The sequence below is a fragment of the Mustela nivalis genome (assembly GCF_964662115.1).
Source record: "Mustela nivalis genome assembly, chromosome: 5".
In the NCBI taxonomy this organism is placed as follows: domain Eukaryota; kingdom Metazoa; phylum Chordata; class Mammalia; order Carnivora; family Mustelidae; genus Mustela; species Mustela nivalis.
In genome coordinates, this window is record NC_139024.1 from 111,684,992 (window position 1) to 111,711,857 (window position 26,866).

Below are 26,866 nucleotides of genomic sequence, written 5' to 3' on the forward strand. Positions count from 1 at the left end.
CTTTCATTTCTGGAACAGACCAAGAGGGCTACAGTTCTGAGGGTTTCTTCTACTCAGGGCATGGATGTGGAGTGGGTGATAGTTAAGACATTCCACAGATCAATGGGGAAGTTTAGCTGTTATTGGTCCTTTTGTTTCAAGAGGTATTTGGTCATCAGATGAGCTGACAGAGCTTTGACTCCATCTCGTCCATGGGGACTCTGGGTGGCTGGCCTAAATACATAGTCCTGGTAGCTTGGATTTTCTGTTCTTGTGGTGCCCGGTCACCATTAGCTTTTGTCGTCTTCTGCTGTGGCTCATTCATCTTTCTCCGGGACCAGCCGGGAGAGGAGGAGGGGGTGTGGACGGGACTCCCCGCGGACTGTGACAGCGCCTTCGACAGCGCGTCCACCCCAGCCCCCGGCTCCCAGGGCTGGGCGGGACCACTCTTCCCGCTCCGCCGGGAGGGGCCCCAGGCCCGCGGTCCTGCCCGGAGTAGGGGTGGAGAGGGGCGTGAGCAGCCGACCCCGAACCTCCCCAGGAGACGTCAAAGGCCAGGCGGAGGCAGGCCTTCCGGGGTGGAAAGCCGGCAGCGAGGTGTGGCCCCGGAGCCGGGGCCGGCGGCGCTGAGGCCGCGGGCGCGGGCAGCGGCGGCAGGTCGCTCCCCGGGGCTCCCGGCCGGCGCCGGCTCCCGCGGGTGGGGAGGAGAAGGAACCAGATGGGCGGGTTCAAGCGTTGGCGGCGGCGGTCCCGGGGCCGCCGGCTCCTCCCCGCGAGTGTGCCTGTCTGCCGCTCGCCGCGCTGAGGCAGTGCGGCGGCGGGCGGGCCGAGGCTGCCGCCCAGCGCCCTCGCCGAGGCCATGCCCGGGCCCTAGCGTGCCTGCCGCAGCCCGCGCCCAGTGCCCCGTCCCGCGCCCCGCAGCCCCGCAGTCCCGCGCCCGCCGCCGCCTCTTCAATGGGCAACCTGCTCGGCGGGGTCAGCTTCCGCGAGCCCACCACCGTGGAGGACTGCGACTCCACCTGGCAGACGGACTCGGAGCCCGAGCCCGAGGAGCCGGGGCCGGGTGGCGGCGGCGAGGGCCCGGGGCAGGAGCCCGAGCAGCCTGCGCAGCCCCCGGAGCGAGTCGGCGGGCGGCCCCGCGCCGGCCCCGAGCCGGACGAAGACGCCGAGGCGGCGGGCGCCGAGCAGGTACGCGGCCCCGCGGTGGCCTCGGGCTGGGCCAGGGCGCCCCTGCCCCTGCAGGAAGGACGTCGCCGGGGACAGGGGCAAGCGCCGAGCGCCCCCCGCGCACAGGGGCCCGGGGCGCCGGCGGCCGCTGGTCCTCCGCGGCCAGACCCCTCCGCGCCGGCGGCCGTCCCGCTGCCCCGCGGACGCGGGGGGGCCTGCCGTGGCCGGGAGCGCCGGAGCCGTCCCCTGCTGGCCTGGGGCCTGACCGCGGGCGCGACAAGGAAGTCCCTCACGGCAGAACCCAACTTGAATGGGTGTTTTCTTTGCCTCTGCAGCGCAGCTGGGTGCTGCGAAGGTGGGGTGGGAGGAACCTGTCTAAAAATAGAGGATTGTGAAAACTGGTCTAGTGCGTGTTATTGGTAAAAATTACCCAGAATAGGGAGGCACTGCAACTAAGGAGCAGCGAGCATTCTCCTCTGTAGGAGGGTCTACAGCCATTCAAGTATTGTGGAAGGTCCCCAACCGAAGTTAAAATGCCACAATTCTTGCCCTAAGTAAGGCCTTTCAACTGAGGAGTTCAGGGCATTCTTCAAAACTCTTGTACCACCCAGAGACTTGTTGCTCCAACTGGGCTTAAATCATTTGCCTAATATAATTTGGAGGAGACGTTAGTAAAGGGATAACTATCCCTTTTAACCTCTGACAGACTGAAAATAATTCGGAAAACTAAAAAGGAGGAATAGTATAAGCAGCCCTCTAAAAGAAGTGCGTGCCCTGGAGGTATTAAAGGTTTGTGGTTTTGCATTAGGCCCTCCTCTTTATCAGCTGTGGAGGAATGAGAGTGGAAAAAAAAAATGGAGCCCAAAGTCAAATATGACCACAGGGTGCTTGGCTGGAGAACCTAAATATTACAGCTAAGGCTGTTTTATAAATCTGGACGATCATTTCTGTGTAGGTCAGGAGGAAGCAAAGTCCCAGTGCAGGCTGTACGCTAAATATGTTATTTCAGTCACCTGCAGTTTCGGGGGTTGGGAGGAAGTTGCTGTTTTCTTCCCCATTTGAGACAAAACTGAGGTTTAGAGAGTATGAGGAGCTTGCCCAAGAACATTCAGGAGAGAATGAATGATACAGACCCAAGTATGTTTGTAACTAATGTAGAACCTTTAACCTGTTGGAATTGGGACTAGCTCTCTGACCCCTTGTTTGGGGTTTGCTGGTTTGCTGATGGGTCATTTTGCATTGTGAATTCAGCAGCCCCCTCCCAAAGTATTAGAGGCTGTAAGCCAGTTTTTCCCTTTCTCTTGTCTCCCAATTAAGTAACCGTCTCAGAGAAGTTTGGGATATCAAAAAACGCCAGCTTAGATTCAGTCCCGCTAACTAGGTCCATCTATAGAAAACAATTGGATAATTAATGTTTCAGTCAGTTAATTGTGACAGAAATGGTAGACCACAGCAGACCTCCCTTTTCCCCTTTAATGATTTATTTTTCTTGTTACTATCACCATTTAACTTCCCTAAAAAAATCTCCTTTTTAATGTTGCTTTTTGACTGTCAGCTCCATTTGTTGCCCCTCCTGGTAGTCATTTGCAAGTACTACTAGACCTACCTTTAGGAGCCATCCCAGTCTGACTACTTCTCACCTCCTTCACTGCCTTCATTCTTAGTTCAAGTGAAGATTTGACAAGTGGTGGCGACATTAACAATCACCAAGTCTGGGAAAAAAGCATCATCAGAGGTTAAGTCAAGAATTATCTTCAATTTTTATATCCTATTAGACGTCCAAGTGGAATTCTTAACATATCCATGGATGGAGCCTTAGTCCAGGACTGCAATCATCAACTTATATGAATGGTGATGTACGAAGTCCTGGCAGATAAGTGGTCGTTAAGGAGTGATGAGAAATAAGAACTAAGCCCTGGGCACTCCTCTATTTAGAACATATGAAGGGGAGGAGGAGCCAAAGAGAAGTGTGACAAGGGGAACCAATGAGATTGGAAGAACCCAGAAGAGGTGTGGCACCTGACAGTGTTTCATGAAGGAGGGAGGCATTGAACTGGCCAGCACTGCTGGGAAGATGCCCGAGTTGAGCACTGAGATATGGTTTGGTAAAAATGGAGATTTGTTAGTGATGTTGAAAGAGCTGTTTAGATGGAATGCTGAGGATGAAAGCCTGATTGTGGTGGGTCATGGGAGAAGAGGAGGAGAAGATAGGGGATATGTACAATTCTTTGGTGATATTTTACTGTAATAGGGAGCAGAGCTGTGTAGCTGCATTTGAGGGGGATTTGGCAAGGAATGTTGTGTACGTTTATAATTAGAGATACTACAGCATGTTTGTCTGCTGAGGGGAATGATCCAGAAGAGAGGGAAATTTTGATGATGCAGGAAATAGGAACAATGAATATATTAAGGAACAGAATCCTTGGCTGAGCAGGTGAAAGGCACAGGATAGAGATTCCAAAAGGAGCAGAAGTTGAGGAACAGGTCAGATACTTGCAGGTTGGTACATTTAGAGGTTGGAGGATGCAGTCATTCTCACGATAATCCTGGGAAATAGGTAAGGGCATGACTCATTATCTTTGTTTCACAGAAGATGAAACCAAGATTCAGTTAAGTGGTTGGCTTAATGCCTCACAAATAAGTAGCAGAGTTAAGACAATCCAAGTCTTGGGCGGTTGACATTGTACCAAGGTTCCTATCGTGCTCCTTCACTTGTAGTGGAGCTGAAATGGCTTCATGCCTAATTAGCTGGACTTGCAGCCCCAAGCCTGGGATTCCAGTTCTATGCTCTCACTGAGCTTTGGGGTCTTGTTCAACTTCTCTAAGCACGGGCTACCTTGTTTCTAAGCTGGAAACACTAATACCTGCCATCCAGGTGTGTCCTAAGAATCAAATGAAATAATATATATGTAAGCGCTTTGTAAATGGAAAAGTGCTTTCTATACAAATGTAGGATGATGATTCATATGATTGTAGCTCAGGCTAAATAGATTCAGAAACTTGCTAGGCAGAGCTATTTTGAAACGTGTGGCAAGGACCAGAATTTAAGCTTTCCTTGCTTATGTAACATGACAGAGTAGCTAATGTTAAACATCGGAGAATTTGGTGTTAAAGTAAGTATCTCTATACTTGTAGTAATAGTGAGAATCACACCACTTCAAAAGGTGCGAAAATTGCTTGGAGGATGCTAATCTGTCAACACAGATGGGGGTGGAGGGTGATGAGAAAGGGATCGGGAGGGGGTGAAGCTCTTAATGAATATTCAGACCTAAACTTTGTCTTCTGTTTCATCGTTATCATCTGTCTTATTGTCCTTCTGATTATCGCAGGACACAAGGCACTCCCTTAGACATTCTAATAGTAGGCTTGGTTAGAGAAACGAAACTGATTACGTTGACCCATATCATACATTTTAAAAATTATTCACGGTGTTGAAAATTTTTAGAGTTTAAATAGTATGAATAAACTACCATCTATAAGTTACTACGATCTGAAGTTCATTTCATTTGAGAGCTTTTACTACTCTGTGGATATATATTTTAAATTTGCTGATTTATGTCACCTTGTGTTATCACTGGAGTCACAGATTATACATGCCTGTGTGTACTTGTTATGGTGCTATGAAGGATGGAATTTAGAAAGCTATTTAATTTGTTTTAAAAATCCCCTTTTCATTTCATAAGTTGTGTTTTCCTTCTAAGTACAGCTAAATGTTGCAGTTAGTGACAATTTTCTTTGTAGAATTGATTTATTATCTTAACAATTTTCTAGAATTATATATTCTAAAATTTTGTCAGAATCATTTGTGTGACCTCTGGTAAAATAAATGTCTTAAATTCATTTTGAGTTCTGTTTCTGATGAATATTGATCTAGAACATTTGGCCTCTATAGTTCTTGGTGAATAATAAAGTTTTTCTATTCAGTAAAACGCCTTAGGACAAATGTTATTGGGTTCAAATCAGGCAAATAGAATGCCAAAAGATGTTGTAGTACGCATCATTAAAAGAAAATTTCTAATACTGTCATTATACTGAACAGCTTGATACTTTTCAGGCTTTCGTTATGGGTGTTCATTATTTTAAGTGTTCTAGAAATTTCTCAGATTATTTTCCTTCACCATGTAAATGGAATTTCACTTTTTATTTTAGGGTGGTGATTCCACTGAAGCAACTACCAAACCAAAGAGAAGTTTTTATGCTGCGAGGGACCTGTACAAATATCGACATCAGTACCCAGTAAGAGTATAGAACATTTTTCTCTAAAACATAAAATATTTCCCTTCTCTGTTTTTCTTATTTTGTACTGCTAGTAAGCAAACATGCAAGAAGGGTCCTTGTGCCTTTTTTCTGTGTCCATATGCTGGAAATTGATTTATTTTTTTCCTTTAGCAGAACTTCAAAGATATCCGATATCAAAATGACTTGAGTAATCTTCGTTTTTATAAGAATAAAATTCCATTTAAGCCAGATGGTAAGTAATCTGCTACCCTGGTAAAAAGCAAACTTTAAATAATAACATATGCTTACTTGTTCTTTGTTTATTGTGTGGTCGGTACCTTCTTAATGCATTTATTCATTGACTGGCTTTACTTTGCTCTATAGGCTAATGTGTCCCCAAAGTCCTGAACTCTAGAGTTGTGAACATCCGTTTGGCAATTTCTGGAGGAATAACTGTGAATTAGCAATACCTTTCCACCACTTGTTCATGGTGGGGGTCATGATAGTGTTAGTGGGGGCCACATCTGTGAGAGGCAAAGAGATGAGATTCATAAATTCAGAGAGTCAAAGAATATTAGGTTACTAAGAAGTGTTAGAGGAGATCAAATTAATCTTTCTCATTTTAAAGATGAGGTCACTAGGTCTTAAAGCTTGGATGACTGACTTGTCTGGTCACTTGATTGTAGAGTTGGGTCTAGGATCCAGGGGCCAGTATTCTTTTCACCACACCATACCTCCAAATTATTTAGAACATAGCCGAAGAGTAATGGTTATATTAGAATTATTAGATCATTATTAGAATTATCTAATTCTAATTCTAATTCAAGGAGCTCCAGCAGTCCCAGTGCAGTGTTCTGATACTCTAGGAAGGGAACTCCAAAGATGGTAGATCTCCATTCATCTCTGCTGAGTAAACTGCTTCCTCCTTTGCAAGTGTACAACTGTCCTCATAGAATCTTTTCTATGATTCTCCCCCTATAAGGAGGGGATGCATCTGTTATGGTAATATGCATATTTCACTGAGGCTTCGTGCTGTGGTACATGATGAGTATCCTAATTTTATCCAGGTTAAACCAGCAAAGTTGGCTTCTCTCCTTCTCGCCCTTATCTCTTTGAGGTGACCAGATGGCCCTGGCTTGTGCTCTTTTTTCTTAGTGGAAACTGAGCCAGATCCACAGCCATGTGGGTCAGGGAATGAGGGTCAGAGATTGCAAAGCTTTCCAAGTAGCAGGACTACATTCTTTGGTAAACTAACTGGAGGAAAGCTATCTAAAGACTGGGAGGAGTGCTGGGAGGAGGAATTCCTGCACTGTGTACTGAGAGATGTGACAGTTGGGAGTCTGGACAGGAGAACATTGTCACAATGGCCAGATCCACTTGTCTTTAATTAATTTTCTGGTGTCCCAAAAATCTGCTCTAATTAAGGAGGAAACCTCTGGGTAAAAATGCTCTGTTGTGTTTACTAAGGATAGAAGCACACTGCTTTATTTACTAATTGAAATAGTGTTTGTTAAATTAATTAATTTTTTTAGAACCTGGGACAAGAAAACCGTTTGAAGAAATGCAATGACTCCTACTTGAATTTAATAAAAGTTACCTAAAGGAATGCCTTCAAATATTAAAAAAACATTGAACATGACAGTACTTAACTAGAATATTTTCGTATTTCTAGTAGTGAATTTTTTTTGTGGTAGTAATTTAAAGTAATAACTTCAAGCACTGCATTAATTTTTTGTAATCTTTACTACAAAACTTATTTTGAAATCTTATGGGGTCGGTAGGGGTCAGAAGCTTTATCTGAGATCACATAAAGTGTTATTCTAGTTTATTATATAAGTTACATAAACTCACCCAATTTCTTCCCCAGTATGTGCACACATACACATATCCTTCCCCCTGCCCCTGCAACAAACATTCACCTGCCAGTAAGCATAAGCCTGCAATGATGTATTTTAATTATTAAGCAGGAAGAGGGATAGTTGGAAGGGATAATTGATTTAAAAATGCTGATAAGGCCAAGAGTATGATTCAAAAACAACTTTTTACTCAACTTTCCAAGAGTAGACTTCTACCATAAACTGGTGGTATCTGGTAAAAGCAAGAATAAGATGAGTTGCTTTTGGAGAAATATGTTGTATGTTTTTCTGTAAAACTCATTAAATGGGCCACATAGTCAATTATGGGGACCTAGATAGAGTTAGAGAAGCAGGAAGGTTTTGTTCTACAATTGGCCCTTGAACAGTGTAGGGGTAACAGGTGCTAACCCCTGTGTTGTCAGAAATCCATGTGTAGCTTTTGACTTCCCCAAAACTTAACTGCTAATACCCTCCTATTGACAGGAAGATTTGCCAGAGGTATAAATAGTTGATTAACACGTATTTGGTATGTGATAGGCATTATGTACTGTATTCTTACAAAAATAGTTCAAACTTATATTGTTCAAGGGTCAACTGTAATGGGTTCTTATGGGGAAACAGTAGGATGTGGTGAAGAGGGCTTAGTTTTTGGAATGAGAATGACCTGTATTCTACCTTTAGATTTATGATTTTGTCAGTGTGTGACTTTGAACAAATCATACAATGTCCTCGTTAGTAAAATGGGGATGGTAGCACTGGTTTGGGAGAGTTACGTGAAGATTAAGCTGGATGATATATACTTTGTGTAATATGGATCCTTTTTCTCTATTTTTCCTTCCTCCCTTTCTTTCTCCTTTTTCATGCTTTTCTTCTCTCACCTTTCTTTTATTCCTTTCCTTTTTCCTGGGCTACATTTCATCTTGATCCCATCTTGTGTTTAAAGAAGTTAGGACCATCTAGGGCAAGGGTTTACAAACTTTTTCTGTCCACGGACGAATAAGAAATACTTTCAGCTGTGTGGGCCATGTAGTCTCTGTTGCACCTCTGCAACTCTACTGTGGTTGTGTAAAATAATAAATGAATGTGCATGGGTGTGTTCCAATAAAACTTTATTTATAAAATAAGTGACATAGTTTGTCAATTCCTTTAGAGTAACACTGTTGGATTGAACTTTATGTAATTCAAGGTACCATAGAATTTTGAAAAATTAGGCCTGTTACATAAACTTAGTATATGGCATAGGATATTCTCCTTGGCATAATTTTTGTGTGCTATTATTAAATTTCAAAGGTTTTAATATAAAGATTAAGTGGTTAAAAGTTAAAATGCCTTCAACATTGTCTTAAATGTCTGGCTCATCTTCTAAATATTTACTACCTAGGTGTTTACATTGAAGAAGTTCTAAATAAGTGGAAAGGAGATTATGAAAAGCTGGAGCACAACCACACTTATATTCAATGGTCAGTTACATTTCTGTATCTTGAACCATGTCCTATTTAATTATGTATGTTTTCCAGATAACATTAATATAACAATATTATTTTTCTAAAAAATAGGCTTTTCCCCCTGAGAGAACAAGGCTTGAACTTTTATGCTAAAGAATTAACTACATATGAAATTGAGGTAATGCAAGCTCATTTCATTTTATAGGAGATGGCTCAAATAATATTGTTCTTTTATTGTCCTGGTAACTACTGAATCATTTCAGCTGACTTTTTTGCCCCCTTAGGAATTCAAAAAAACAAAAGAAGCAATTAAAAGATTCCTCCTGGCTTATAAGATGATGTTAGAATTTTTTGGAATAAAACTGGTTGATAAAACTGGAAATGTTGCTCGGGCTGTTAACTGGCAGGAAAGGTTTCAGCATCTGAATGAGTAAGTAAAGCCCTGGAGTATATCAGGGGCCAGCATGTTATTTTTTCTGGATTGGAGTTCTCTGTATGGAGCATAGTAACAACTAGTAGATGGACCAGAAATTTGAATTCAAAAGCTAGTCTGAAATGCATTTTATTCCTTGCTCTGTCTTCTAAAGCACAACAAAACAACAAGAAAGAATGACATTTCAGGTCGGAATAAGGCCATTCCTCTTCAGAGCTGTTTTTTCCTGAAACCTCTCTACTGCCCAGGCCACGTGGGGTCTCTCTCCCTCTTTATACCATGGTTCCTGGCACTCATACCCATTTCTTGTATACAGCTTTCCACATCTCCTCTGCTAGGTTGTGAGTGTTCGTCGGGCATGGTACCTTCTTAGATTAAATCCATAAATTAAGACTATGACATATAAAAATCATTTTGTAGACTGGAAGGGGAAAGTGAAGGAGGGGAATCAGAGAGGGAGAAGAACCATGAGAGACTGTGCCCTCTCGGAAGCAAACTGAGAGTTTTAGAGGGGAGGGTGGTGGGGGACCAGTTGAGCCTGGTGTTGGGTATTAAGGAGGGCATGGATTGCATGGAACACTGGGTGTTGTACACAAACGATTAATCATGGAACACTACATCAGAAATTAGTGATGTACTGTATGGTGACTAACATAACAACAATAACAAAAAGACTGAAATGTGTCTGTACATTACTAAAAAAGAGGAAAAATTAGAATCTTCATTATTTGGGTAAAAAACAAAAGCCCACTTTTGCTTACTAAATCCTAAAACCTGTGAAGGAAATTTTAATATAGTTTATTTGGAATTGATTTACTGTATTCTTTTGCCTGGATATTTATAACTTTCATTAATACTTATACCCAAAGTTTATTTTTCTTATTATTTTCTTTGTATGCAAAATGATTTTTTTTTCTTTTTAATTATAGGGTGACTTATGAATGTTGGACCATAAAACCAACAACTTTAAAGCATTTTTTAAAGCATTTTTTTTTTTTTTTAGCACATTATAATTAGCTGAGCTGGACAAATACCAAGGGGAAAAAAAAAAGTAACCTAAGAAATTTTTCTTTGCCCAACAGTTTTAGGCATCAGTTAACTGAATTTTTTGGTGTTTTCCAGAACTTTCATCTTGCTTTGCTAAAATGAGTATAAGTATTAATGTTTAAGCCTTCTTTTTACTTTATTAGTCATAGTCAACACTATTAAAATGGTAGCTTGTACTAAGACACCGAAGATACAGGCATAAAGTTTTATGATTCTGAGGACAAGATCCAGTAACTCATAACTCAAGTTAAATTTGATTTATTTAGGACACTTAGAGCAGAAGCGTATATGCCTTTGCCTAAGCAATGTGGATAGCTGTCTCTGGACAGAGTTTCTAAGGCCTTCTGTCATACTGTCAACGAACGCTATCAGCAAGTAGCCTACTGACGTGAAGGAGAGCAGCAGAGCATCATTGTAGAGAATCGCCATCCTCAGCTTCTTGTTTCTGCTTGGAATAGCAATCTCATTTAGTAAATGTTTGTCGAACGAACAAACAATGAACAAAAGACATTTGCCAGCTTAAATCCTCCTTGGGGTTTTATTTTCTGATTCTCTAACTGATAGTTGGAAATAGATCCCTTCTGAAGGTTTTAATTAAAATGATCTCCTGGCTTAGGTCAGGGGAAGGGATCCTGAATTAACCATCAGATTCCCTTGCCCCATTCAGATCCTTTTCTCTCCACCATCCACTGTCTCTCATTTTCCTTTCCCTGGGTATTGCACAGGGCTTTTATTTGTGTTTTAATCTGTGTGACATCTTGAGTTTCTTAGAGTAGGCAGGAAACTCAATATATTTATAGTAGCCCAGCAGAAAAAAAAGTATTGAATGAAAGTGAAATGAAGTAACGTTTAGTGAACAAGTGACCATGACTAAAAGAACTAAAATATTTCCAAACATGGGAGTACAGATATGTAGACCAACCACTCAGATGTATTTCCAATTTTATTTGTAAATTAAATTTACAAATTTAATTAAAGGATAAGGATACAAATCCTTAGATTATGGAGTCTACTTTAGACCCTGGAATTGCTTCTCACTTTTATTTTATTTTCTACCTCCTGTGTGTTCTTTCTTCACCTACCTGGTCTTCCTGACACCTGCAGTCCTTTTACCATCCTTACTTCTTTTGGGAAGCCCAGCTTCTCTCTTTTAGCTGCTGTGCACCTCCAAAGACTGCTCACAACATTAGAAGGGTTTTATCTGCTTTCTTCTCTCTTCTGTTTTGTCTTTCTTTGTCGTATTTATTTCAATTCATAACTGAAACACTCAGTTTCTTTCTTGTATACTTCTGTTCCATAATCTTCATTTTTGTTCTCTTCAACCCAAGTTTTTGTCCTTTTCTACTGTTACATAAATATTTTAAATCAGAGACTGTATAGATATGGATAAATGTGTACAGAAATCCCATCTTGGCCCTTCGTCTAGGACTAGATATGTGCAGTTGAGCTGTACATTTTGGTTGCAATAGAGTACATTTTGTTGCAATAGAGTACATTTTGTTGAATCATGTAACTCATCTTTGGGATTTTTAAAGAGAAATATTCCTCCCAATTTTCCATGCATTTCTCTCTCAGGTTTATAGAAGCAGATATTGCTCAAGGATTTTATCCCTAAATTTTTGGGGAATAGAAACTCCATACTAACCTAACACTAAGTCATTTCTGCTGTTAATGGCACACTGTCTTAACCTCGTTCAAATTAATCTTGCCTTAGAAGATTTTTACTTCCTAACTATTGAAAAATACCGATTCTTAAGACTGAAACATACCTGCTGTGTTTTACCCTTTGGCCTCAAAGAGTCGAATATTAGGATAACACTTTTGTGGTCAACATCCAGGAGAATGGGGATGATAAAACTGCTGTGCTTGTCTTTTCCAAGGTTTGGCTAGCCTGAATCATTAAGGTTTTTGTTTTGTCCAGACAAACTTTCTTATTAACATGTGAAACTGTGGAACCATCCCCTTGTGCCCCTCAGGTAATTCCACATCCTTCTTCACTTTTCCCAGATAATTTACTAGTTCTTCCTAAGTGAAATATTGCAAATACTTTCGGAAACGAAAGCAGGTGTATGCATTGCCTGTATAAAGTTCAGTGTCTGGTGTATAAAACAGGTTTTCGAGGGGCGCCTGGGTCGCTCAGTGGGTTAAAGCCTCTGCCTTCGGCTCAGGTCATGATCCCAGGGTTGTGGGATTGAGCCCCACATCGGGCTCTCTGCTTGGAGGGGAGCCTGCTTCCTCCTCTCTCTCTGCCTGCTTCTCTGCTTACTTGTGATCTCTGTCAAATAAATAAATAAAATCTTTAAACAAACAAACAAACAAAAACACAGGTTTTCGGAAGTTAGAAATAAGTGGTGGGTATGGTTGTGCGTCAGTAGAGGGTATATCAGTCCCAGGCTGTTGATGATGCTTGAATCATTTGTGCAGCAGAAGAAGCCTTGAGGAGGCAGCCAGTTATTTGTAATAAGGCAACTGTTGCCCAGTGACATAGGGTAAATATGTTATGAATTGTGAGAGAGAGGCTTGGAAAGCCTTCATCTGATAACAGCTTTAGTTTGGGGACAGTGAAGAAGTTTGTGCAGTGTGGGGAAAAAGGCATCTTTGGAGTCCTTGCCATTAGAAGCAAAATTTAAAATTCTCTAGGAAAAAGGAGACAAAGGCCATGGACGGAAGACTATTAGGTGATTAAATTGGGAAAGGTACACATAGGTGGCTCTGAGTACCGCATTTAAATGATAACAATCACAATATGAATTTTAAATAATTTCTAATTTTTTTTGAGTCCTACATGCTCTGCATAGGTCTCAACTTATTTGATTCTTCTAACAGTCCAGTAAGGGAAGGGCCATTTCGCTTATTTTGCAGATAAGGATATGGAGTCAGAGAGAGATACCATAACCTCATGTAGCTGTGGGGGGTAGAACCATGGTGCAAGCTCAGGTGTGTCCCCAAAGCCCTTGCTCCTCACTACGTTGCGGATAAATGCCCTAGTAGACCACATCCTCAGTGTGCTTAGGAAACAACAGCTCAACATCAGTGGGAATAAATTTTAGATCTAAATATTTCTCAAACATGAAGAATTAAAGTAACAGGGGGAATTTATATTACATATTTTAATATTGCATAGATTGCCATTACATTGAAGTATAAGGTTTTAATAACTTCTAATTTATTCTTCCAATGGTGTGTGATAGGACTTTCGGTAAAGTCATTGTTCAGTTAAAAAATATTTTTCCAATAGTTTTCATTTCCCTGCTTTTCACCTGATTTCCACCCCCCCACCCCCACCAACACACACATTTTATTCAATCCTCTCTTTCAGGTCCCAGCACAACTATTTACGAATCACTCGTATTCTTAAAAGCCTTGGTGAGCTTGGATATGAAAGTTTTAAATCTCCTCTTGTAAAATTTATTCTTCATGAAGCCCTTGTGGAAAATACTATTCCCAATATTAAACAGAGTGCTCTGGAGTATTTTGTTTATACAATTAGAGACAGGAGAGAGAGGAGAAAGCTCCTGCGGTTCGCCCAGAAACATTACACGCCTTCAGAGAATTTTATCTGGGGGCCACCGAGGAAAGAACAGTCAGAGGGGGGAGGCAAAGCCCACAAGATGCCTGCCCCTCCCACCTCCGGTCACATCAGTCAAACTTCTATGCACAAAAAATCCAAGGACTCCAAAAATTCCTCCTCAGCTGTTCATTTAAATGGCAAAACAGCCGAAGAAAAAAAAGTGGCACCTGGAGGGCCAGGAGAGGAGAAAGACAGGCCTAGTGCAGAGCCCAGCGGTGAAGCTACCAAGCCGAGAAACACAGAGGACAGTAATGGCGAAAATTCAAATTCTGAACTGGAAAAAACAGTCACCAGTCCCACTGAGCAGAAGGAGAGTACAGCTTCTCCTGAAAAAGAGGAGGATGGCGACAGTCATAGCAAAGACCCTGAAGATCCTGGAACTGCTGATGCTCCCGATGATGGACAATCACAGTGAATTATCAGATAACCCACACCCCAGCTTAGGTAAGGGAGGAGGAACTGTACTCCTGAAGAGCGGAGGGCACATTGCAAATTTTCCCCGTTTGTTTTTGATTTCCCAAAACTTTTTTTGCTGGTTTTTCATTTTGGATGACAATGAATTTAATCTTTAGTAAGAAGTTTTAAGCAAGACCCAATAAACGAATGTATTCTGTAATGCTTTTAGGATGTGACTTTTCAAATTCTGTACCCAATGATTGCTTTGAAGTGATTTTCAATGTATCTGGGAATAATCATGTAGTATCTCATGTATCAAATAAATTCCTTGGGAGATTACAGTCTACATGAAGAAAAGCAAGGGGACGAATTTTGTTCTGTTGTCATGCTTTTTGCCAATTTATGGATTTATTTCTTAAGCTGGAAAAACAGTTTGGTCATTTCAGATATATTCATAGAGTAATTTGGACTCGTCATTACAACACCTTAATATGTTTATTTTTAAATTCTGGTATGTGAGATTTATGTTCTTGGGGAGCTATAATCTCCCAGCCCATTTCGTGTCCTCACTGCCCTTGCCTGTTTCCCTCTCTCTGCACTTGCCCTCACTGGCCATCTTTGTCAGCCAGCATGTGTGTTTCTCGGGTATGTTCAGGTGATCCCCTGTACTGAAATTTAAATGGAACAGAAAGGCACTTTTCAGCTGTACGATCATCAAGAATTTGCTTTCTTAAAATAATAAAAATGTCTTTCTATGTTAAATGCTTAAAAACAAATTTTGATGCAAAAGTCCAAGAGAAAGATTTTGCTTTTATGGCTGTTCCATATAAATTTGGTGCCTGTGTCTAAATGCAAATGACTAAAGAATTAAAAAATAAGAAAAGAAATTACTCATTTTTAAATGGCATGCTTCTTACGCTGTCAACAAGGTAGTGGTCCCTAATCCTTGACTATCTCAGTGTTCTGTGGGCTATGAAATTAATAATAGTACTTAGTCCAGAGTATCTTTAAAAAAAAAAAAAACAATTTGTTGTATCTCTAAGTTATGAAACCTCAAAATTGAGAATAGATTTGAAATTCCATATCCTCAGGTTTAGCAAGCACTTGATATTTTGATATTGGTTAAGAGGAAGTAATTTTATTTCCTCTACTACTATTATTAATTAGTACTACAAATCGGAAAATAATCAGAAATGCAGGGCTGAGAACTTCAAAGCATGCGTACAAATAGTTAAAGCAATTAATAGAAAAAAAATTCACTTTCATTTAGAGCGGAATTGGCTTTTGTGTATCTCTTGTGCTTTTAGATTCTCTTTAACCACCAGAGAATTTTTATTATGTTCTATTTGTTAGTCATAACATACCATCTTCTGTTACCTTTATGATCAGGGGATTTCCAGCCAAAGATTTCTAGAGAATATATCAGCAGTATGCCTTTAGAAATACTTTATTGCTTTGAAGTTTACATGAAACATCACATTTGCTCAAACTTGACTTTTTAAATACAAATATTAGAAACAACTTGTATATCATATTCCAATTAATCTAGAGTATTTTCTCATTTTTGGTTCCCATAACATCCCAATTTTTGCTTTCTATTGTTTGTGAAGTGAACATAAAGATTTGGGGAAACAATTCTGCTTTTGCATTTCAGTTTCGTTTTTGTATGGACCCTCTATTGTGGTGCTTGTAGCAATGTCCCCATAGAGATGATAAACAGTTTTCAGGGTTAGACAGTGAGAGTAGTTGTCACTTTGAACTGAATTGTAGGAATATGATTAATTCAAAATATCTTACCAATTCTGAATACATGATAAAGCATTCAGACTGCTTTCTAAGTGTATAATACTAAAAATTTGTGATCAGATATTAAAATATTTTTAAAAAACAGTGGACAGAGACAAAAATAAATGGATATAATGTGAATGTCTTGGAAACTGAGCCCTTACAGGTAAAACATTTCATTCAACAATTTAACTTTTAGAATATTATTCCTAATTAGGGGTTTGATTAGATTGTGCCAATTAATTAGAGAAGATTTAGTCTCAAGGGAAAAACTGCCTGGCTTCCATTTAAAACAGTGGCCTTTTCCCATTACTATTTTTAAGATCCATATTCATATGTAACAGTATGATTCCTCCATTTAATCTGCAAATATTTTATGAGAGAATTCTTCAGTAGAGAACAAGTGAGGGGATGTCATTCCTTTTGCAAATAAAAACTGAGTGTCTAAAATTTTTTTTCTATAAAGAATACTTTGTACAATTAATAGTTTTTTAAATAAGATCTATAGATACGTATTTATGTGGGTCTTAAATATGAAACAGCCCTCTGGATTTGACGCTGATGTTTTGTATTTTGAAAAACTACCATATGCTTGCAGAAATTTATCGAGAAGCTGTCTTAAAAATGCAGTGAAGCATGGCCAAATAGCTAGAAACATTATTGAATCTTTGCAAATATATAGACTTTATTATTGCACCTTGGATTGTGAGAATATAAACATTGGCTATTGATAAAATATTAAATTGCATTTCATGGCAAATAGATGTTATATCGCTTGGTTAGTCTAGTACATTTCTAATATTTTGTGCTTTCATATCTCTAAGGGGATAATATATGTGAAAGTATTTTGAAATACTGTAAAGTGATATATAATATAAGATATATTTCTGTACAGTAGAGAGAAGTTTATAACATTAAGAATATTGTATCATTATACAGTTTCATGCTCAATCTCATAAGGAACTCAGAAGAATCATGATAGAAGTGAAAATGTGTCTGCTTTCTCTAAATCAGGTCTAGTTCTCAGTTCAAAAATTATTTTGTATAGTTTTATTTTGAATTTAGGTTTTGAGACTACTTTTTTCAGCTTCAAGTAGAAAATAAAATATACAACTCAGGAGTTACTAGAGAAGTTCTAAGATTTTTTTGCTAAGTATTAAAAATATAAATGTATGAAATGTCATTTAACAGCTATCATTGTCATTATGTTTCATGTTTTGTTGTATAGAATTATCTACTTTGCTTCTAGCTTTTATGTTTTAATCTGAGTGAAAATATGATCTGGTGAAAAAGGAAAAACAGTGCCAGTGTTCTGAGTTACTATTCAAAAAACCATTTTAGTAGGTAAACTCTATATCAAGTGGTCAAAACTGGTTGAACTGATAGAGACTATTTGGTTAGAGTTAAATTTCCCTTTAAAATAGAGTTATGGTTGAGTTTATACTCTCTTGAGTAACTAAATCAACCAGGTTCTTTGTGTTTCTATAATTGAGGTTCTTCTAGAAGCTATATTTTCTAACCTGAGAAAAGGACATTCTTGATTTTACTTGAACGTAGCTTCATCTATGAGTCTTTCATGTCTGTCTGGGCTGAGTGGGGATCCTTGGTTATAGGAATGGTTTTGAAGACTTCTAATTTGTTTCCCACCAAGAGAATTCCAGAGTATGGGTCAATCAGGGTCAGTGTAGGATCTAGAACATTAGCAGTTACATATATTGGCTTCTTTTGACTTTTTTTGTAGTGTTTATGACATGAACAGATTTGTGTGGGGGTAATCTCTAGAGTGACAGTGAGTACTACCGTGCCTCCTTCCCTGTTCTAGTTATCCAGCCCACCCAGCAGATTGTGTTCAGGGACAGGCTGTGTTTTTAAAAATCCCTTATTACTGAAGTTAATAATGATATAGTTATAAATATGAATGCCTGGAGGTGTCCAGATGTGCCTTAACTAATGTAAATGGTTCTCATTCAGAAGTTGAGATCTTTACTCCATTGTAAAATCTTGCCATGAGGAACTTTCCAAACCATGAACATCACTATTTTACTGAATTTACGTTGGTGCTTTTTCATTTTGGAGAAATTTCCCTTTGTGACAGTAGCATAGGAAGTGTACTTGCCACAGTGCTCAACAATGTCATTTATTTGACAGAAATTGTTTACAGTAAGAAAGATTAACTACATTGGTACACTTGTTTATGTTCTTGCTGGATTTTGCTACATGCTATGATTTTCATTTTAAACATTACTCAGTTACTACAAGTGATATTTATCGGTATTTCACTCTTTTCTTTGCTGCAGATGGATGCAGAAAATGGAAATCTATTAGAGAATTATTTAGAAGTGTAACTCCAGTAGATGGTCAGAGGAATCTGAAACTAATTTTCTTATTAGAAACATTTAAAAAGCACTGTTTTTGCTTTTTTCCCTAGATTAGAATCTTCTTTGTCATCTGCTTTTTTTCCTGATCTGTTCAGGAAAAATAACTAATTTTAGTTATTTGTGGGAAATAGCTTCTTAATATGTTTGTTGCTTGAATTGAAGTTTTCATGTGGAGGATACAATTAAGTGTTTGTTTTATGGCTCAGACTGTGCCTGGAAGTAGAATCGAGAATGGGGACTAAGAATCAGGTGGGTGTCTTGGTACAGTGGAGCCAGCACTGGGTTCCAGTCTCTCCAAAGGCATGATGGGTCCTCAGAGCTTCCTCAGAATCACGAGGGTGTTGAGCCCCACTATCCTTGACTTCTGAAGAATGTGGACTAACTTGGACTCCAAATACAATTTTAATAGGTATCGATTTTCACAAACTATGTTATAATTTATTACCATTTTGTAGTTGTTTAGGAAATTATGAGCAATTGGACACCTCCTATGTAAATCGTAGCTGAATCTTTATAACCATCTTGGGAAACATCAGAATACCATTTCTGCCTACCCCTCCTCCCAGTTCTTCAATCAAAAATTCTTCTGGGTTGTTCTTTCATAGGTTAAATACTAAAAAGTTTTTATAAAATGACTCTGTATTTTATTTTATTTATTTATTTTTTTTAGATTTATTTATTTATTTATTTGACAGAGAGAGATCACAAGTAGGCAGAGAGGCAGGCAGAGAGAGAGGAGGAAGCAGGCTCCCTGCTGAGCAGAGAGCCCAATGCGGGACTCGATCCCAGGACCCTGAGATCATGACCCGAGCCGAAGGCAGCGGCTTAACCCACTGAGCCACCCAGGCGCCCCATGACTCTGTATTTTAAAAATGAACTGAAAGGGAAGAGACATTGATGCCTACTTGTAAGGCTTGAAGACCTTGTTAAAAAGAAAAATCAGAAACCTCATGAAAATATATTTAAGCTATGAAGTTCATCATATTTTCATTTTTAAATTATAGCAGAGTTTATGGAACAGTTTACATTTACATTACAGAGAGATTAGTTATATAATAATCTTGGCCCTAAGATATTTTCAAGTTCTGTACTCATTGGTCAAATGGGCATTGATTTTTTTCGGGGCTAATTTAGTTTCAGGTGAAGAAAAGGAAAACACAAATGGAACAAAAGATTAGAAACAGTAACAAGAAACTTTCTACAGAAAGATATAACCAATGATGAGTTTGCACAAGTGACAGAATTATTGGGAACAGATGAGGAATGATCTATAAAAGCTTTATGGTAGGGATGTGATTTCAGAATTAGCTATATGTTATTTTTGCCTAGGAGATAAGGGATTGGTGTGCAAACAGAATCCCATTAATACTCTCATCTGAACCATGACTTCCACCTACTCCATGGTAGAATGAAACATTTCAGTAGAGGGGGTAGAAGTAGACATGATCAGGTACCAAGTTTAATTTCTTTGCCAGTGTGTATCAATAGTTGGTGGTTTTACTAACCAATTAAACTGAGGGACTGGCTGAGATAGGATTCGGTAATAAGATTGTCTAGAAATGAAGTAAACTCCCATAAAAGAGTTGACGTCATATTAATTGTGTGGCATTAAAATTAAGAGAAAGAAGTGAGAGCAAAGCATTAGCTAATCCTTTGATAAACATGTTTTTTCATTTTTATAAAAAGACAATTTACTCCCTTTTCCTGAATAAGCTATTGGCCTTTCATTAGTATTACCTAAGAAGATAGATGGCCAACTGGGTCCTGGCACTATTTTACTTTGGAAACTACTGTGTCCTTTGTATTTTAGGTACTTCAGGAAAATGGGTATGATTCCTAAAAAGATGTGTGGTTTACTTCCCATGTAAGCTCTCACTGTCCAGCAGCCACTGGGTCTTCTCTGTGCTCTGTATTCTACTGAAGTATGAATTACAGAACGCTGTGCATGTCTGTTAGTACCAATACCATGTGTGTGTGGTAGGAGTTGTAACCAGTTTCTGGATTTGTATGGTACTATGAAACACTTGTTTTATAATTCTATAATTGTATGGCAGTGTTATGCCAAAAATGTATAAAGAACAATAGTTTCTGTTGCTGACTGCTGTATTTTAAAATATGGTTTCTGAAATAATATAGAGTTCCTTTAGAGTAATTATTTTTAAAAACTATTGCCAAATACACATCCTGTAAAACGAATAAAAGCCACTTCATCTTGGTTAACATTTTAGCATTATGTTAGAGTACATTATATTGATTTTGCACGATTAAAATATTTTTGAGGAGCTGGAACAAATGACTTGCTGTTTTTCTATGATTAGACATATTTTTATGATGATCATATGAGATCCACAGTATTTCCTTTCTTGTTGCAAAATAAATATTTTATTTTGAAGGGTGAAATCTTATTTACATATGAAGTTATTTTTGTTGCAAGATTTCGGAGGGCAGATCGCATGTGTAAATACTTGGATGTGTATTGTTTCTTTTTTTGCTTTTCTCTGTTTGAAAAGTATATTGAACCCAGATAAATGAAAATGAATAATTAATGGAGATGACATTTCTTCACCAAAGAGGCTGGTCTTTTTAATAAGCCTTTTTAGTAAGAGGATAGTTGGCCCACAAGGTTACATTAGTTTCAGGTGTACAACAGAATGATTCAGTTTCTCTGCATGTCATGCTCAGATCATTACAAGAGTAGCTACCAGCCGTCACCATATAACGCTATTACAGCAGCATTGTAAATAAGTCAAAATTTTGACTAAGGAAAATGCAGTTGTGAGGTGAAATGAAGAGGTTGCTCTAGATACCATGGGACCGTGTGGATGAAGATGAAGAGGGGCTTTGCTGCACTGATCTAGACAGGCAGGAAAAGAGAGGACAAAAGAACTAAGAATAGACTGTGGTAAGAGTCAGAATGAAATGACATTGTGCATAATTGAAAAACGGTTAGGGAAAAAAAATAACAGCCACAGTGGTGAGTGAGCATGATTTTAACTGCAGCCTTTGGGATGAATTGTTTAGTAGAGAGGAATGGATGCAATTACCTTCGTGAGGGAAGAATGGGCACATTCTGGTGATAGAAAATAGAGAAGTTTTCTTTCCCCTAAATGTTGAATGGCTGTAGGCAATGTGAAATCCTAAGAGACTGGAGAGTCTCGGTATAGTGAGAAATTCAAGACTGAGTCTGCATTTCTTTAAGAGCATAAAATTTAATATGGGAGAGAATTTGAAGAGAAGATTTGTAACATGTTCCTTATTTTAAACCTCAAGTGGATGCACAGCAGGCAAGCTGGTGTTCCAGGGAGGGAAGGAAATCCCAGCCTGGATAAAAGGAGTGATGGGCAGTTTGGCTTCTTGTAGGTGATTTTACGCTTTGGCGATTGTGACGAAGGGGCTGAAATGACAGAGGGAACATTAGGGATTATCCTGCCCTTGGGATTATCCCTGAGAAAATGTTGGATTATTGGAAAAGCATTTTAAAATAGGTTCCTAAAAAGAGGGATTAGAGAGCCAGCATGGATTTGACTTGACTTCTCAGAAAGACGGGGTTTACTAAGGAATTTTGCTATACCACCCTACTATTTTTATAACCTTGGTGTATATTTAACACTACCAATGAATATATAAATATCTTGTCAAATGGCATATAACATTTTTGTTGTGAATGAAATAGCCTGTTTTCTCAACTCTCGATTTTGGAAAAGGAAGATTTTAGAGGAAGAAGAATAAACAAGGGGTGGATGATGTGAACCAAATGAGATCTGACAGTTTACCTTAGAATGCCGAGCTTGTCTGAGATCTTTGAATGGATGATTTGACTCTTGTCAGAAAGAGTTCAAGAAAAAGCCCCGAAGGAGTAAAAAGTGAGGGGTAAGATGTATTTTGTTTAATGGAGCAAAGCTGACTTTCAAGCCAGAGACTTGGATCCATGCGACAAAACCATCACTTACAGGTGGCTGTGTGGCTTTGGACAAGTCCTGTAAATTCTCAGGGTCTTTGATCTCTCATTGGAATGGCAGCTATTTTATGTTTCTTGAAAGGATTAAGTGTGGGTTAAACATGAGGGACTTATTCAAGATACTCCTTTACTGTGGCTCCTAGTATTCTAGGAAAAAATGCGATGTTTGGTCATGACATATATCATGTAGAATGTGTCTCAATGGAAATCAATCTACTCTAATTTATGTTTATCAGACTTACAGATAGAGACAGATAGTTTTAGTATAGTTTTTACTAAAAAAGCTGGTAGGTATGGAATTAATGATTTTATGTTTAATATACTGGTACGAACAGTATAGAAAATTTCCCTCACTGTGAATATAATGAATGTACAAAAGAGCCCTTTATTACTTCCTTGATTTTTTTGAATTGGTTTCCCTTTTTTGCCAAGAATGAGCTGGACTATGAGGCAGAGCTGAAGCCCTTTGATCAGGATCAGGAGAAGATCTAGTTTATTTTAGGATACTGTCAGTTCTGATTTTTATCAAAAGCAGAAAATTTTGATTTCAAAAAAAAAAAAAGAAAATTTTGATTTCAAACCCTCCAAATATATATTTACTTCAAGATTTAATGGAAGGCCACCTGATAGTTAAGACTATTTAAAAACATGTATGTATGTATTCTATGAACATTGTGGCCCGGTTGTTATTGTTTTCTTATAATCAGGACTAAGAGAATGAATAATCTTGTGTTACATAAACATTCATATTTCAAAATTCTAAACTGTAGGTATCTTCATACTATGAAATTAAAATGGGTTCACCACAGGTCTTGGGTCATTGTCTTATTCAACCATTTGTCCTTTCAGAATGCCATACATATACTATAAATAAGATATGAAATACATTCTCATGGCATAAATAGTAGTTCAACGGTTCTGTTTTCTCTAGCGTTCATTGTGACTGGTTTCCCCTCATTTTTCTGTTCAATGTCCATATGTGGGAAGGGAAATTATAGACTCTCATAGTTGGCAGTGAGTGTGGACCCTAATCTTCTAGATAATGATGAGGTGACATGGCTTTCCATCCTCAAATGCTGCAAATGCAAGAGCTGGAGGGAGGACCTACGCCTCCTGGCTCTTACTCAGCGTGTTTGCAAAGGGTGGCCCCGTTAACTCCCGAGAACCCTCTGCTAATTGGAATGGATTCAGAAGCATCAGTCTAGACAGTGGGTTGACCTGTGCTGTAGTATTAACGGAGGACCGGAGTCCTCTCCACAGAAGAGTTTCTTTCACCGCTGAGCATATTTGCCACTGGCCATTGATCAAGTTTAGCCAGCTCTGAGGCAGGTTCAAACATCTCCATGTGGGAAAGAAACCCACTGGTGCTCTGAAAATGGACTTTGAAGACAGTCATCCCTGACCATGTGACTTTCTGTGCAGAGTAGCTCCTTTAGATCTCATGGACGTGGACGTGTCCATACGGGTGTCACCCTGACATTTCTGATCTCGTTGAATGGCATCATGTCATCTCCAAACTGGAAACTGGAGAGTTACCTCAGAATTTTCATTTGTCAACACATCCAGTTTGGCAATAAATTCTGTTAATTCTCTTTCTCAAATTTGTCTCCATTCCACTCCCTTATTTCCACTGTCCCCATAGACCTTTATCTATTGCAAACGACTCCCAGTTTTCCCTCTGCCTTCAGAGAGAATGCAGCCTTCACAAGACGCTACGGTGTACCTTTGTATCTTGGGTGCCTACCATGGGGCTTGGCACATAGTAAATACTCAATAAACAATGACTGAATTTAAAAAAATGTTTAGCAGTTATAACTTGAAACAAGATGTGTAAGTGTAGGGACAGCTATTTCTGGATCTACTTTTGAAATAAAATGTTTTCCTCAGGACAAAGAGCCTTCAAAGTGAGTTATTGTTACAACAAGCACAAGTACAAGTACAAAGATTTACATTGAAACATTTTATAAATATTTTATGCTTTGATAAACCCAGATCATAGTTTCTTCCTGGTTTCTTGGGTCAGTTAGTAACAAATGTCATTAATTCAAATTCGAGGTTTAAAAAAAGGAAGAAAAGGACAGGATCCTGCTTTTCCTGCTTGACTTGGAATTTTAGGTAAGATGAAGTAATTTAAAAATCATAGCAGTGGATCAACAAAATCCCTGTTTCCGTGCCTGGCTGAGAGTTACATGCACGGAAATAAACAAGTGTGAGCGTGAGATGAAGTCTCTCTGTACAAAAAGCATCTGGAGCGTTGGCAGAATAAAAGCAATTCCCTTGGCAGTTCACATCAGAGCTGACTTTTTTCCCCCTCCGGTTTTACACTTTAGACCAAGATTCAGATTGACAGTAAAGGCCACACTTGAGGAAATGGCTTTTCCCCATAGTGTTTGATTTTCTGATTATACTCCTTCTTTGATGTGGGCTTTTCTTTTTCCTACACGTTGACAACCAAATTTTAATGAAAAGCTCACTTGTCTTAGTGAGCTTATCTTTCATTAAAGGGAAAGCCTGTGGAAGTTTTCATGGATGGAAGTAAATGGTCGTCCATTTCAACTTCGTGAGCACTCTTTTGAACAATGCTAAGCAAGGCTTGAGTGTGATGTATACTCAGAAAAACTTAAGCTAAACTTAACTTTATGAAAAGGGTGATGCTTCATTTTGTCCTTTTTTAGCTTATTGTAATGAACTCAAATTATAAAAATATAGTGAGGTCACAAAGTCACACCAGACTTATCCATATAAAGAAAATGTAGCACCTACTTCTATAATAGCTCATGAATCCCACCTCATGAGTCCTACCATGATGATTGGTAGGGACATCTTAAACTTGCCAATGGAACTATTTCAACCCCTTCATTTTATATTTCTTGTTTTGGTTAAACATCTGGACTCTTCAGAATTTGAATAAGAACCTTGGGGCACCTGGGTGGCTCAGTGGGTTAAGCCACAGCCTTCAGCTTGGGTCATGATCTCAGGATCCTGGGATCAAGCCCTGCATTGGGCTCTCTCTGCTCAGTGGGGAGCCTGCTTCCTCCCTCTCTCTCTGCCTGTCTCTCTGCCTACTTGTGATCTCTCTCTCTGTCAAATAAATAAATAAAATCTAAAAAAAAAAAAAAAGAGCCAGCATGGCTGTGTTTCTTTTGGTAAATTACTAGTCATTCAGGTTCTTTTTTTTTTTTTTTTGACAGACAGAGATTACAAGTATGCAGAGAGGCAGGCAGAGAGAGAGAGAGAGAGAGAGAGGAGAAGCAGGCTCCCTGCTGAGCAGAGAGCCTGATGCAGGACTCGATCCCAGGACCCTGAGATCATGACCTGAGCCGAAGGCAGCGGCCTAACCCACTGAGCCACCCAGGCACCCATAGTCATTCAGGTTCTAAACCCTCCTTTCTTTTCTTGCCCAATGTGGCATCTGGAGGCATTGATGAGGTATACTAAATATTGTGGCAGCAGAGGAGAACAGGTGAGAAGATCTCTGGGGTGTCATCTGGATGTTCTCTGGGCATAACCATAGAGTGGCTGGGCCAGCCAGCTGCTGGATAGGTAACTGCTGAAGTTCAGCTGGTCTCAGCTGCCTATTTGAACTTCAATCTGATGGTGCTCACGGTGGAGCTAATAACCTTCAGTCTTGAAGGTCCTACAAAGAGCAGCCAGATGGGTCTTCTGTGATCATCCCAATTCCACTGTTCCACCCCAATTCCATGCCAGGGTGGAATTGGCTGCCAGAAAAGGTTTACCCAGAAATTTCCATCCACATAGATCACCGGGGAGAGTGTGAAACCAGGAAGCCTGGTGCTTTCCAGCTTCCCTATATACCTATGGATGTTTTTACAGACTCTGATATGTACTAATTAAAGAGTAGGTTATTTACGCAGAAAGCAGAAGAGAAAACAAAATAACGCCTATAATAATAAACACAGAGTACTTTCTTTTTTTTTTTAGTAGAATCTAGAGTTGGAACAAACTAGAAAATACAAAGTCCAACACCTGCATTATAAAGAAATAGGTATAAAGGGCTTCCTTGGATTCTGTGACATATCTGCTGTTAAAGTTAGCTCTAGCCTAGGTCTCCCAGCCCCCAGCTCTGTGCTCTTTCCATGATCCAAGGTTGCCTTCCCTGTAAATGCAAATTTCTATGTAATTTCCATAATAGATACAGGCTGAAAGATCTTCTGTTAAAACTATATGCTAAAATGTACCTTTTAATTCATGCTTTGGTTTGAATTAGTTAAATAATAATTAGGAGGCATCTGTATGATAGAGATTTGGTTCTGTGATTTGAACCCCATCTCCTCAGCTTGGCCATGTGGCCTTGGAGAAGGCTATAAACACCTTCTGAGCTCCAGTTTCTCTCTCTGTAAAGTGAGAACAATATCACTCAACTTGGAGATGTCTGAAGTTACAGAACTGCAGTGTTTCTTCCTGACACAGAGTAGTTAATATACTGTTACTGATGGTGGTGTTTCTTGAATACTTGTGGTTTCTGAGTGTTTCTTTTAAAGTTGGAAATTTAAGAGAGGAGAGGGAGGAGAGGAAGAATGGGAAGAATGAAAAGACAAAGAGCCAGATCTCTCGATTATATTTTATTTTTTATTTTTTCCTAGATCATATTTTAGATCAGTCTTAGATTTTT

The 26,866-nt window shown here is 39.2% G+C and overlaps 1 protein-coding gene and 1 long non-coding RNA gene across 4 annotated transcripts; one reads left to right on the forward strand and one right to left on the reverse strand.

Annotated features, from left to right (window-relative positions):
* Positions 1-613: 613 nt before the first annotated feature.
* OGFRL1 (opioid growth factor receptor like 1) lies at positions 614-14,469 on the forward strand. Of its 3 annotated transcripts, none has more exons than XM_082729785.1 (7): positions 614-1,167; positions 5,296-5,382; positions 5,539-5,617; positions 8,602-8,680; positions 8,777-8,843; positions 8,950-9,095; positions 13,465-14,469. In XM_082729785.1, exons 1-7 carry the CDS (start codon positions 934-936, stop codon positions 14,129-14,131), a joined length of 1,359 nt encoding a protein of 452 aa, XP_082585911.1. In that variant the 5' UTR covers positions 614-933; the 3' UTR covers positions 14,132-14,469. The 3 variants fall into 3 exon arrangements, with proteins under 3 accessions (XP_082585911.1, XP_082585910.1, XP_082585912.1); XM_082729784.1 differs by having other exon boundaries at positions 785-1,167; positions 5,536-5,617; XM_082729786.1 differs by lacking the exon at positions 614-1,167 and adding an exon at positions 3,114-3,325 and having other exon boundaries at positions 5,536-5,617.
* LOC309864363 lies at positions 13,832-24,114 on the reverse strand. Its single transcript, XR_014311475.1, has 2 exons — positions 19,134-24,114; positions 13,832-18,912 (listed from the first exon to the last, which is right to left on the reverse strand). It is a non-coding gene; the product is annotated as an uncharacterized lncRNA (long non-coding RNA).
* Between the last annotated feature and the right edge of the window lie 2,752 nt (positions 24,115-26,866).

Excerpts from the sequence above, each read along its gene's own strand:
- OGFRL1 (XM_082729784.1), top strand. The coding sequence starts at position 934 with ATGGGCAACCTGCTCGGCGGGGTCAGCTTCCGCGAGCCCACCACCGTG. Across the intron at positions 8,681-8,776 it reads AACCACACTTATATTCAATG|GCTTTTCCCCCTGAGAGAAC; the intron begins GTCAGTTACATT and ends TCTAAAAAATAG. Across the intron at positions 8,844-8,949 it reads TAACTACATATGAAATTGAG|GAATTCAAAAAAACAAAAGA; the intron begins GTAATGCAAGCT and ends TTGCCCCCTTAG.